This window comes from Mirounga angustirostris, unplaced genomic scaffold (genome assembly GCF_029215605.1).
Source record: "Mirounga angustirostris isolate CCGP_5_RB_7025 unplaced genomic scaffold, mMirAng1.0.hap1 SCAF_9, whole genome shotgun sequence".
NCBI lineage: Eukaryota > Metazoa > Chordata > Mammalia > Carnivora > Phocidae > Mirounga > Mirounga angustirostris.
Window position 1 is genome coordinate 1,572,696 of NW_026991717.1, and position 12,177 is coordinate 1,584,872.

Consider the following 12,177-nt stretch of genomic DNA (forward strand, 5'->3'; position numbering starts at 1 on the left):
ACCGAGGTGAAACAACAGGGTAGAGGTGCTCCCTGTTCCAGACAGACGCAAGCCTCAGGCGGCCCCGGTGGTTGGCCCTCAGATGTGATTTGATAAATCAGCCAAAGTTACTTCTGCAAAAAATGTTTCCCTACCGACTTGCCCCAGTGTCCTAATCCACATTGTTAAGAATCACGGGGGACTATTACCTCCAGAAAACGCACTGATGGTCACCAGAGGAGAGGTGGGGGGTGAAGGGGGAAACAGGGGATGGGGATTAGGGAATACACTTGTCATGATGGAATAAAATACAATAGAAACTCTTCAGTTCTCTGGTTCTCTGTAGTCCACAGCGGCCGTGGGGAGCACTAGCCTGGGGCTGAGAGCATGCCTGTGAAATCTCTGTGCAGACTTGTGAAGGAGCTCTACTTTAGGAAGAGGGATTTCTGAAGGGGTTTCTTCAAACCAGCTTTAAAAAAAAAAAGAGAATCACAGGGGAAGTGAAGCATGGATCAGCTGAAATCCCCTGGGAGAAGGCTCAGAGCCTGAGAGCAAGGGGCTCTGGTTTCTTGTTTAGATCAGCTACTCCCTAAGAAAGGTAACGCAAGCCGGTAGGGGACGGAGATTGTGTCCCCGGAGGACGAGGAAGCGTGGGAAGGTCCAGGACAAAGTGTGGCACTCCTGTCCTGCAGTCAGACTTACTGACCTAAAGTTGGAACTCGGGATGTAACCAAAGACAAAATTTTCTAATTTATGAACTTTTAAAAAAAAGTCTTTATCTGGTGGGGGGAGGGGCAGCGGGAGAGGGAGTGAGAATCCTCAAGCAGACTCTGCACCGAGCGTGGAGCCCAACATGGGGCTCAGTGGATCATGACCTGAGCGGAACCCAAGGGTCGGACGCTTAACCGACTGAGCCACCCAGGCGCCCCCTAATTTATGACCTTTTTTAAGGGGAAAGTTGAACGATGGCTCAACAATAAGTCATTGACCTAAGGGCCTTTGTTCCGACTACCCGAGTATCCTGCGTCTGTCGCTGCCGTATATCTGGCCACTCTGAACGGTGGGCCAGGGAGCAGGGTCGGTGGGGGCGGGATCAGGGTCACGGGGGCCACAGGGGAGCAGGACACAGACTCGCCCCCGTGCAGTCTCCATGAGTGCCACGGAAAATGACTTCAGGGTAATGAGCACACCCTCAAGAAAATCAGCCGCGGGGCAGAAAAGGCATCCCCTTCCTGGCCCTCCTCCCCTCGATTCAATACCTGTCCCCTTCGCCCTTTTGCTCAACTCCCAGGCAGGACACAAATTACATACTGAGGCAAATACACAATTTATTCATTAAAACGAGAACAAAATTTCCGTAACATAGAAACATCGAGTTACATCACCAAAGTTGTTTATTTAGAAGTAGAAGTAAGTGTTGGCAACACTTCTTGTAAGAGTCAAGGAAACTGGGCAGCTTTCACAATCGGGAGTGTCCCTGTGGGCCGGTCAGTAGTATTGCTTCAGGAGAGAGAACATTTCACAGATCCTCCCAGTAACTTCCAGAAAAGTCAGCCAGCCAGACTTGGGTTCGAACTTCTTTACAAAGCCGTCTTCCTATGGGAGAATAAATTTCACAGTTTAAAAATCAGTGGAGACAGATTAGTGGGACGAAAAGCAAAGAAACTGCCACTTCACTAAGGCAGACCGTTGGTCTGGTCCGTGCCCACCCTGGTCTCCCCCGTCCATCCGCACCATCGCTCAGGGGCAGCGCCGTCCAGCGGAAACAGTGCGAGCTACGGACGGAAGCTCAAGTTCTTAGTAGCCACATCTTTTTAAAGTAAGAGGAAATGTGTAAAACCAATTTAAAGAATATATTTATCTAAAATATTATGATTTCAATAGATAATCAATGTGAAAATTATGGAGCTATTTTACATCCTGTGGACCCAATCTTTACAATACACTATGTGTTTTGCACTTACAGCCCATCCGAAATCACACTAGCCACATTTCAAGTGTTCAACGGCCGCATACTGGACAGCACAGCTCTGGAGGATAGAAAGTCTCATTTCTTCTCATTTTCGGTTGTCTGGCATTGAAATATGCACTGATGTTTGTAACCGGAATGAGGGCTCACGATAAAGCTGAACGCAGCAGCGCCTCGGAGCCCATGAAGAGGCTGTCGTTTCTATTATGATTCATTCTCTTTCTGATCATAGTTTTAAAACAACAGGGTGTGAACTGTGCACTGTAATTTATGACGGTAATTATAGAGCATCCTGCCTGCAGAGTACCTCTGAGATCACCCAGCCTAATGCCTGCTCTTATTTTGGCAAACAAGGAAACTGAGGCCCCGGAGAAAGTGAGCGGCTTGGCGTCACCTAACTTTTTAATGCTTGGGCCTGGAAGGGAATGCAAACACCGTTCTTTTCATTCCATGAGCTTCCAAACAACTACCCAAAGGATTAGAAAATTGTTGGAATAATATATTTAAGTGTGGCACTTAAGGACACGATGTCCTGGCCTAACGGGGGCAGCAGTCTGCTCCCTCTCTCTCAGGACTTACACACGCACACGTTTCTCGTTCTAGGTTTGCGTGCCCCTGGCTGCTTCCCTTCCCAGGATTTCATGAAGCCCGTGGTAACGGGGCACTGTGAGACAGCTTCTGTTACCACGACCGTGACCACTGTCTGTTACAACTGGGCAGTTAACATCTCACCTACATTCCGCTTCTCCATCAAAGAGAGTGAGCAAAGGGAAAAACCGACAAATTCAGCCCTAGGAAGATTAGAGGGTTTTAAACTATAAACAGCTAAAATTAAAAGGAGAGAATTCACAGTAGCTAAAACATGGAAGCAGCCCAAGCATCCATCAACTGATGAACGGATTAGCCAGACATGAACATTCGTACAGTGGAATGCCAGTCAGCCTTGAAAGAGGCTCTGACCCCCGCTACACTGTGGACGGGCCTCGACCACGTGACGCTCAGCGAACTAAGCCCGTCACAACACGACAAATACCACATAATCCCATTTATTTTTTTTAAAGATTTTATTTATTTATTTGACAGAGGGAGACACAGAGAGAGAGGGGAAAGAAGCAGGAGCAGAGGCAGAGGGAGAAGCAGGCTTCCCGCTGAGCAGGGAGCCTGATTCGGGGCTCGATCCCAGGACCCTGGGACCATGACCTGAGCCGAAGGCAGACTCTTAACAACTGAGCCACCCAGCCCCCCCCCCTTTTTTTTAAGATTTTATTTATTTGACAGAGACAGTGAGAGAGGGAACACAAGCAGGGGGAGTGGGAGAGGGAGAAGCAGGCTTCCCGCCGGGCAGGGAGCCCGATGCGGGGCTCGATCCCAGGACCCCGGGATCATGATCTGAGCGGAAGGCAGACGCTTAACGACTGAGCCGCCCAGGTGCCCCCTTTATTTGTTTATTTTTTAAGATTTTATTTATTTGACAGAGAGCGAGAGAGCACAAGCTGGGGGAACAGTAGAGGGAGAGGGAGAAGCAGGCTTCCCGCGGAGCAGGGAGCCCGATGTGGGGCTCGATCCCAGGACCCCGGGATCATGACCTGAGCCGAAGGCAGACGCTTAACAACTGAGCCACCCAGGCGCCCCTGTATAAATCACTTTTTTTTTTTTAAAGATTTTATTTATTTGACAGAGAGAGAGACAGCGAGAGAGGGAACACAAGCAGGGGGAGTGGGAGAGGGAGAAGCAGGCTTCCCGCGGAGCAGGGAGCCCGATGTGGGGCTCGATCCCAGGACCCCGGGATCATGACCTGAGCCGAAGGCAGACGCTTAACGACTGAGCTGCCCAGGTGCCGCACATAATCCCATTTACATGAAGTACTCAGAATAGAATCATAAAGACAAAGTAGGACGGTGGTTGCCGCGATCTGGGGCGCAGGGATGGGGAGCGGGCATTCGGGGCGCGGAGTCCTGCGGGTGGATGCTGCCCAGCAGCGCCACGTACTCCGGCCCGAGCGAGCAGGGCAACGGTCCGCACACCGTGTCAGCCAGCCCGTCCCTTGTTAGACACTGATCACGGGGCCAGTCTGGAAGCATTAGTTCTAAGAAGGAAGGCAGCCCAAATGTCTAATAATTGGGAATTGGTTAAGTGTTCATGATGCACAAAGTTGGTGGGATATTCTGCAGACGTTAGAAATGTCAGCATGGAGCCCATGAGGCAGGGTTGAAAATATTTGTGAAATCACATGAGAAACTCTTACATGCACCGTCATTCTAATTACATACGATGGATGCACGCAGACACGTTAGGGTGATGGGAGTGACTTTTCTTCTTTCACACATATATTTTCAATGTATTTTAATACCACTACGTGGGGGTGCCTGGGTGGCTCAGTGGGTTGAGCGTCCGACTCTCGATTTCAGCTCATGTCATGATCTCAGGGTCCTAGGATCAGGCCCTGCATCGGCTTCTGCTCTGAGCATGGAGCCTACTTAAGATTCTCTGTCTCCCGGTTCTTCTGCCCCTCCCCACCCTGCTCGCGTTCTCTCTTGAAAAAAAAAATCATATGAGAATAGATCTAGAACTAGGGATTCAATATCCTGTCAGTAATGCAGTAATAAGCAAGGAGTGCCCAGATCTGGTTCTTTCTGGGCATAGTTTATATTAAATTCAGCCTCCTCGGCTTCAAGAAAGCCTAAAGCATAAAATAATATCCTGCATCCATGATTCGAAGAAAACCAGACCCTCAGAATAGTTTAGATCTAGGAAAATACCATGGTGTTATTCCCATGCTTCTCTAGTGATTATTCACTCAGTTATTCATTTGACAAATATTTACTGATCATCAGCCACCTGCCAGGCACTGTTTTAAGCACTGGAACAGACTGGTGACCTGAACATGCGGGAGCCCTGGCCTCACTAGGCTTGTGACGGAGACACGCAGTCCTGAGCAGGGCACAGGGGTCGAGTGGTGGGGGTGCCCTCAGAGACGGGGCGGCTGAGGGGGACCCCTTCCCCCCAACCCCCGGGGAGGGCCATGGGGGGCCATGCACACCTCTGGGGGGAGGTCATTCCAGGCAGCGGCAAGAGCCAGTACAAAGGCCCTGGGGCGGGGAGGGGGTAGGTGGAGTGTGCTTAGTTATCCTGGGAGGCTGGAGCCAAGAGAGCGCAGGAGGGACTCCTAGAAAATGAGATCCGATGGGGTTTGAGTAGAGCAGTCAGGACTTCGTATTTTGTGCTTGCGCCCAGGGTGAAGGGGTGCCAGAGAGGGTTCCGGCCAGGCCAGCACACGGGGGCCTCTGATCTGGCTGCCCCTTGGGGAGCAGGCCGAGGCGGGGCGAGGACCGGAGCAGGGAAATGGGACAGGCCACGGACCGTCGAGAGGGAGACGGGGTCTAGGTGCGCTTTCAAAGGTGCCGCCAGCAGGACTCGCTGATGAACCTGACGTAGGGGGTGGGGGAGTGGAGGGTGACGCCCAGGGCCAGAGAGTGTTCTGGAAGGACCCACAGGGAGGCTCGAGTTCTGTCTCAGCGTCCTTTTCACAAAATGATCTTAAATCTCAAGTTAAAATTCAAGAGACGCACAGGAAGAATCTGGCTCCCAAATCTAATCCAAGGGTGTGAGGGACTCCTGGAGATTCCGTCACCTCACGAGGAGCTCTTTGCACCAACGGGACACGGAGTCGCTTGCGTACACGTCTCTGCGCATCCTTTCGTGCAGACCACCCTTTAGAGCAAGCGGGTTATAAAACACCAGCAGCAGACAAGAACTGCTTGTCCTCGCTCTTCCTTGGAAAGTACCAGCGCCGCCCGCACATCCCAGCTTTCAAAGGGGCTTTCTGTGGGTGATTTTCAGAATGATTTATTTAAACCTCTTGAAATTGCCCACATGCACTTCATAATTGTATCGTACCTGACATTTTACAAGGCACTCTTACGGAAATGTCTTCATCTTCTTAGCCCCCTTCGAAGGTAGCTGTGCTTGTTTTCCTCGCGTTCGCACAGAGCATACGCTAGATCATGCCGTATTGCGGTCATCCCGCAAGGAATGTGACTCTTGGGTTAGTGCCCCGACCCACTCGGGATCACACCTCTGCTGAGTGGCAAAACCAGGATTCCGACCCCCGTTCTGACGCTGGTTCACGCGGTCGCCCATCAGGCCTTATTTGTGGGGTGCCTTCCGGGTCGCGGGCCCTCTGCCGAGCACGGGAAGGACCGTGGGGCCCTGAGCAGCGTGACCCGCCCTGTTCCCGCGTGGCGCCGAGGCCTGAGTGTCCTTTCCGCTTGGCCAGCACAGGTATAGGAGAATGCTCTGTGGGGGGGGCACCAGCCCCTCTGGGGCCTCTACAGCAGAGGGAGCGGCCGGGGCTGCTCTCGGGCCCCCTTTCCTCCCTGGTGCTGGAGACATCCTAGCGACCTGCCGGAGCCCCTCCGCTTCCAGGCCTTCACGTGGGCGGGGGGTAGGAGGAGGGAATGGTGCGCGGGGGAACGGAAGAGAAAAGAGGCGGGAAGCACCCACAAAAGAAGAGGAGAAGGGAGCGAGGAGGGGGGAGGGAGGGAAAGTCACTCAAGCCGGTAAGCACGAGAAAGAGCACGTGGGGAGTCGACCAGCCCACTGTTGATGCGCCGGTCTTCGATCTTCCCGGGGCCTCTGGTTTCCGCGGGGACTCCTGTCTGACTGCAGGGTATGACTCAGGGCGACTACGCGTGGTTCGCCAGGGAGTCGGCAGTACGACCGTACTCAGGACCGTGATCCTGGACCTGAGTGGGGTCCTACTGCAGAAGCCGTCTGGGAGCTTCACGCGAACCAGCGAGCGGCTGCATCCGGACGGCAGCCCGGGTGTAGATGGCACTCCTCCTGCATCCTACAGACGAGGAAAGGAGGCTCGGACAAGTTCCGCGGACTCGTTCACGGCCCGGGGGCTCCCGGATCCCGCCCAGGTGCTCGTAATGTCTGTGCCGCCCCACACGCCGCCTTCTCGACGCGGAAGTTCTCACGCTTGAAACGGTGGCAAATTACAGATACGCTCTGCACGTGGGCTGAATGCTCCTGTCGCCGCGCATCATAGGCCTGCATTTCTAATATGGAGCCCTGACCACAAATCTGGGTGACCTCAGACAGGACAATGGACCCTGTGCTTCCGGATCTGTCATTTTGGTGCACTTTTCACCAATCTGTAAATTCAGACTCTACAAAAGCAGGCGTGTGATTATGCCATTTGCCCCCGGATGACCCCTTCCCGTGTTCAGTTCCCTCGCTCGAGCGGATGTGTCAGCATTTCTGGGAAGGTCTCACGTGGCCATGCTGGTTGTGCTGACTCAGATGGGCACAGCCACGCCTTCACAGGACCACGGAAAAGCCACGTCCAAGGCCTAAGCTCCTCGGGTGCCCCGAGCCCTCCTACACCGAAGGGCCCCGCGAACGCTGAGTGTGCGCGTGGGCACACGTGTGAGTCTGTGTGTCACTCCCACCTGGGCCACCCCGGAAGGCAAGTGCGCGTCTGGAAGTCCTCAGAGGCAACCCCACACCCCCACTGAGGATGATGAGTTCCACGAGCTCAGACTGTGTCGCTGAGAAGTTGAGTTTTGAAGGAACATTCATCAGCGTGTGTGACAAGTCGTGTGGAGCAGCAGGGTGCAGTCTGGGCCCACGGAGGCTCGCACGTGGGCCCCTGCCCTACACAGTGTCGCCTTCGGTGGAATCCTCCCCCGTGGCCAGCAGAGCTTCCCACAGCCGACCGGAGGAGCGCAGGACCCGGCACCCCCAGGCTTCATCCAGCTCCAAGTCCGCGCGAGTCAGGGACAACAGATGCCCCATGACGACACAGGAAGGGGGCGATGCGGGGCACAGCACATAGGACACAACCCCAGCAAGCGTTAGAACATTTATAATAACCAGGGGCGCCAGACGGAGGAGCGTGTGAACTCCTGACCCCCGGGTCGTGAGTTCAAGCCCCAATCGGGTAGGGAGTTTACTTAAAAACAAAATCTTTAAAAAATAAATAAAAAAGGGGCGCCTGGGTAGCTCAGTCGGTTAAGCGACTGCCTTCGGCTCAGGTCATGATCCTGGAGTCCCGGGATCGAGTCCCGCATCGGGCTCCCTGCTTGGCAGGGAGTCTGCTCCTCCCTCTGACCCTCCCCCCTCTCATGTGCTTGCTCTCTCTCATTCTCTCTCTCTCAAATAAATAAATAAATAAAATCTTTTTAAAAAAATAAATAAATAATACAAATAAAATATTTACAATAATGGAAGGCAGCTGTAGTTTTAAAAGACAGTTAACATATCAGAAGATGTCTGCCACATATATAAAAAAAATAAAAATATATTTTTCATATATAAAAATATTTGAAAATAAAAACATACAAGAAAGAATTGCTACAAATCAACGAGAAAGAGACAAAAAGTAGGAAAATGGGCAAAGACTATAAATAGGCAATTCTCTGGTCAGTAAAGGTGGGGACAGGTGCTCAACCTCACTGGCAACCGAGGAAGCAAGAACTAAAACAAGAGAAGTTGGTCAGATTCTCCTAACCCAGCAGAAGGGGGAAATTAGGACAGGTCAGCTGGTGTGGGGCCAGCGTTGTGGGGCCTCCCTGGAGGCGAGGACCTGGTACGTTGAGAAATGGACACGCTGTCCCAAGGGGAGCGTGAATGGACATGCTCGGGGAAGTACTATTTGTGGGGCAAAGTGGAGATAACCGAGAGCTCCGCCAGCCCGAGCCGGCCAGACCCTCCACAGCATGGACAGACAACAGCGTGTATGTAGGACTTTTTTTTTTCCCATAGGACTCTTTAAAATATTATATTTTCTTTTTCTTTTTCTTTTTTTTTTAAGAGAGGGAAAGAGAGAGAGAGAAACAGGTGGGCGGAGGGGCCGAGGGAAAGGGAATCCTAAGCAGGCTCCACGCTTGTTGCGGAGCCCGATGCGGGGTTGATCCCACGACCCTGAGATCATGACCTGAACTGAAATCAAGAGCCGGCTGCTTAACTGACTGAGTCACCCAGGCGCCCCAAAAAGCACTATGTATATTTTCTATGGATATATTCAATGGGCAAGATTTGCATGTAACATAGTTAATAACGGTGGGTACCTCCTCTCTAGGGAGAGAAGAAGTCCAGGCTTGGGGGTTGGAGGCAGAGGATCCACGGAGACGTGAGTGCTTTGAAAAAGCCAGGGTTAGGTGTACTGGGTCTAGAGACGAGCCCTGCCGTCCAGCTGGGAAAAGCCCCTTCTCAATGACTTGTGACACAGCGCTCTCCGCCTCCCACTCTGGGCTTTTTGAGGCTTTGATAATAAAGTGAGTTGTTGGTTGGAAATTCCCCAATAGTTCTTGCTGGTGGTACAGCACATTATTTTTTTTTTTTTTATCAACAGGCTTTAACAGCTAGAATTTGTTATATTAGAAAACTGAAAAAAAAAATCAATTTGTAAGCAATGAACTTGCAAAGATGTACCTGTGTTTTGCCACATAATAACTACCCAAATATAACAGCATCTCATACCAACTCTTTGTTTACTAAACCTACGTTGTCATGACAGCCTGGCCAGAGCCGAGTCCTGGCCGGGTCCCCATCTGCTGACACGGACAGGGCACTGGGGCGATGCTGCGTGACTCCCCGATCTCACCCCCATAGCTTAACACTGTTAGGAATAAAAACGGCAAGCTCATGTATCTGCCAACTACAGAGCTCGGATTCCCTGGAAATGAGCCAGAAATGTCTTCTTGTTTTAAAAATGAGAACCTTTAAAAACAAGCCACCCAAAAAAGATAGTGGATTTTTAACAACTAGCAAGAAGCTGCCAATTCCTACGTCAAAGGTAAGAGCCGTGAAGAAGGTTCCCAGTGTACATACCCAGCCTCCGTTTTGCCTTATCCACTCTCTCATGTTTGTCGTGATGAACTCTGCCACAAAGTAAGAAATCCGAGAAGCATCGGCATCCGGGGAAATTCGCTCCTGGAGGAGCTTCTTGGTGAGAATGCCTTCAAACGCAAATATGGTCACAATCCTTCCCCAGTTAATGACGCCGTCTTCAAACTCCTTCTCCATGACCTGGTTGAATATGGTTCTGGCCGTGTCGACGGACACCACATCAAAACTGTCCAGGCACGGTTTCAGGTTCTTCTCGACCTCCCCCTGCACGGAGGAGGCCACGTCCCGAAGCAGCCGGGACGCCCTGCTGGGGGCCGAGCCAGGCTGCGGGACCCGCAGGACATGCCTCACGTAGTCCTGGGCCAGCGTCAGGGTGTACCCGAACTCGCAGTCCGTCATCTTCCTCCCGGCCCGCCGGCCAGCCGAGGCCAAATGAGGCGAGCGCCGGCGGGACCGGGGCCGTGACTCCTGGCGACGCGTGGAGGCCGGTGGAATTTCTGTGTGCATCACCAGCCGGTCCCTCCTCCTCGTCACTCTCGGGCGTGGGCTGGGTGTGAAAGAGAAAGTTGAAAACGTGGAAGCGGAAAGCAGTTCAGGAGAGGCCACTTCCTCAAACTGTCAGTGATTAACTCGGGGACTTACGGGCTGAAGGCAGGACGTAGAGAAACCAGAAGCGCTCTCCCCCGCGGGGGGCGGCCCGTGTGCGAATCCGGCCGGTCCTCCAACAGCTCCGTGCAGACTGCTGTCCGAGCCCGCGCTGCCACACTCGCAGCCGAGCGCTATGCGCGGTGGTCAGACGGCAGAAACGACCCGCACGGTGGGCCGCAGAGACGCGGCGGCCGCGGTCAGGGGCGCGGCCCCACGCCGCGGGGACACGCAGTGCGAGCTGTGCGTGTCAGCCCTGAGCCGGCCGGCAGACCGCGGGCGGCGGAGGGGCGCAGGCCTTGCTCTTACGGGTTGGACAGAGGCGGGGGTCGCACGCCGCTGTCCCTGTACCAGACTCCGCGGAATCGCTCGCGTTGACATGGGTGGTTTTACGAATGTCACCTGCACAAAAGGGTCAAGGCAGCCGCCCAGCTGAGCCAGGCTGGTGATGGTCCAGGACGGAGCTCAGCCAGCCGCAGGGGAGCAGCCGGGGGACAGCGCTCAGGGACACCGCCCTGGACACTGCGGCCCTGAGCCGGGGGGCGGGGGTGGGCGGTGGGGGCGCCTGTGTACCCCGGAGCTTCTGACCCACAGAAAACAAGCCCTTCCTCCTCGCTCTCAAGTCATGTCGGAAACAGAAGCGCCCCCTCGTCCCTCGATCACCACGTGCCCGGTGTCTGTGATGGGACCACACGGACAGCCTCCCGGGCTGAGTGAGGTGAGCCCCGAGCCCTGGCTCCTCACCATCCTAGGCTATGGCTCTTTCTGCAGCCTTCCCTCCGCCCCCACTGGGGTCCCCGGCGCTCCCAGACTCTCCCCCCTGCCTTCCCCTGCTCCCAGCGAGTCTCTGGAACACCCGACCCCCTGAGGCCGGAGTCCTGAATTGGCAGGGGACCCGCACGGAACAAAGGGGCACATTGCACACATGCGCTGGGTCCCCTGCTCCACCAGGCCCCAGGGACAGTCCTCCCGTGTCCGTTCTGCGACGTCTGCTAGCCCACAGGAGGCGCCTTCTCTCCTCAGAACCCTGCTGGGCGTCAGAAGAACCAGCAAAGGGATGGGACGTTTTCTCTCCCCAGTGGTGATGAGCATTCCTGCAGAAATAGTGTGAGCACGAGGCTTCAGAGCTGTAATCAGGCACTCCACGCTCAGGGTACACGCTCTCTCTCTCGCCAGTGCCCGCGCCTGCACCCGGGGAGGCTGGTCCTTGATCTGTTGACTAAATGAAGTGCATTTCCATCGCAGCTCCCGCCAACCGCATGCAGGCCTCTGTCTTCCTGGTCCGGATCCACAATGGTGTTGCTGTAAAAACTCTTAAATATTGTAACCTGCTTTACTTTATTTCAGAGTTTGCAGTCATTTTTCAAGAAAAGGTGGCAGAAAGAAAAAGTCTTTACCAAAAAGAATGATTTCTTTTTATGGAAAGTGCAGTGACTGAAGGGGTGTGTGGTGCGGGGGGTGTGGGACGGGGACACATAGCCAGCCATGGACAGGATGTGAGCATGGGGCGGGGCCATGCAGCCAGCCACGGACCGGGGGTGAGCATAGGGTGGGGACACGTAGCCGGCCACGGACCGGGGTAAGCATGGGGCAGGGGCACGTAGCTGGCCACGGACCGGGTGTGAACACAAAGGAAGGTGTCCTTTCTCAATGCCACCACAACCTGGGTCTGCATTCACCAGGGGCCGGCGTACAGTACGTTTCCCCATCCCCTGAGTTGCTGTGTG

General features: G+C 53.9%; 1 protein-coding gene and 1 long non-coding RNA gene across 2 annotated transcripts; one reads left to right on the top strand and one right to left on the bottom strand.

Annotated features, from left to right (window-relative positions):
- Positions 1 to 1,293: 1,293 nt before the first annotated feature.
- BCL2A1 (BCL2 related protein A1) lies at positions 1,294 to 10,324 on the bottom strand. Its single transcript, XM_045899278.3, has 2 exons — positions 9,788 to 10,324; positions 1,294 to 1,575 (listed from the first exon to the last, which is right to left on the bottom strand). The coding sequence occupies exons 1-2, from the start codon at positions 10,310 to 10,312 to the stop codon at positions 1,468 to 1,470; spliced, it is 633 nt and encodes a 210-aa protein (XP_045755234.2). The 5' UTR covers positions 10,313 to 10,324; the 3' UTR covers positions 1,294 to 1,467.
- On the top strand, positions 8,657 to 11,791 carry LOC135361515 (uncharacterized). Its single transcript, XR_010404787.1, has 2 exons — positions 8,657 to 8,691; positions 9,309 to 11,791. It is a non-coding gene; the product is annotated as an uncharacterized LOC135361515 (long non-coding RNA).
- Positions 11,792 to 12,177: the final 386 nt, after the last annotated feature.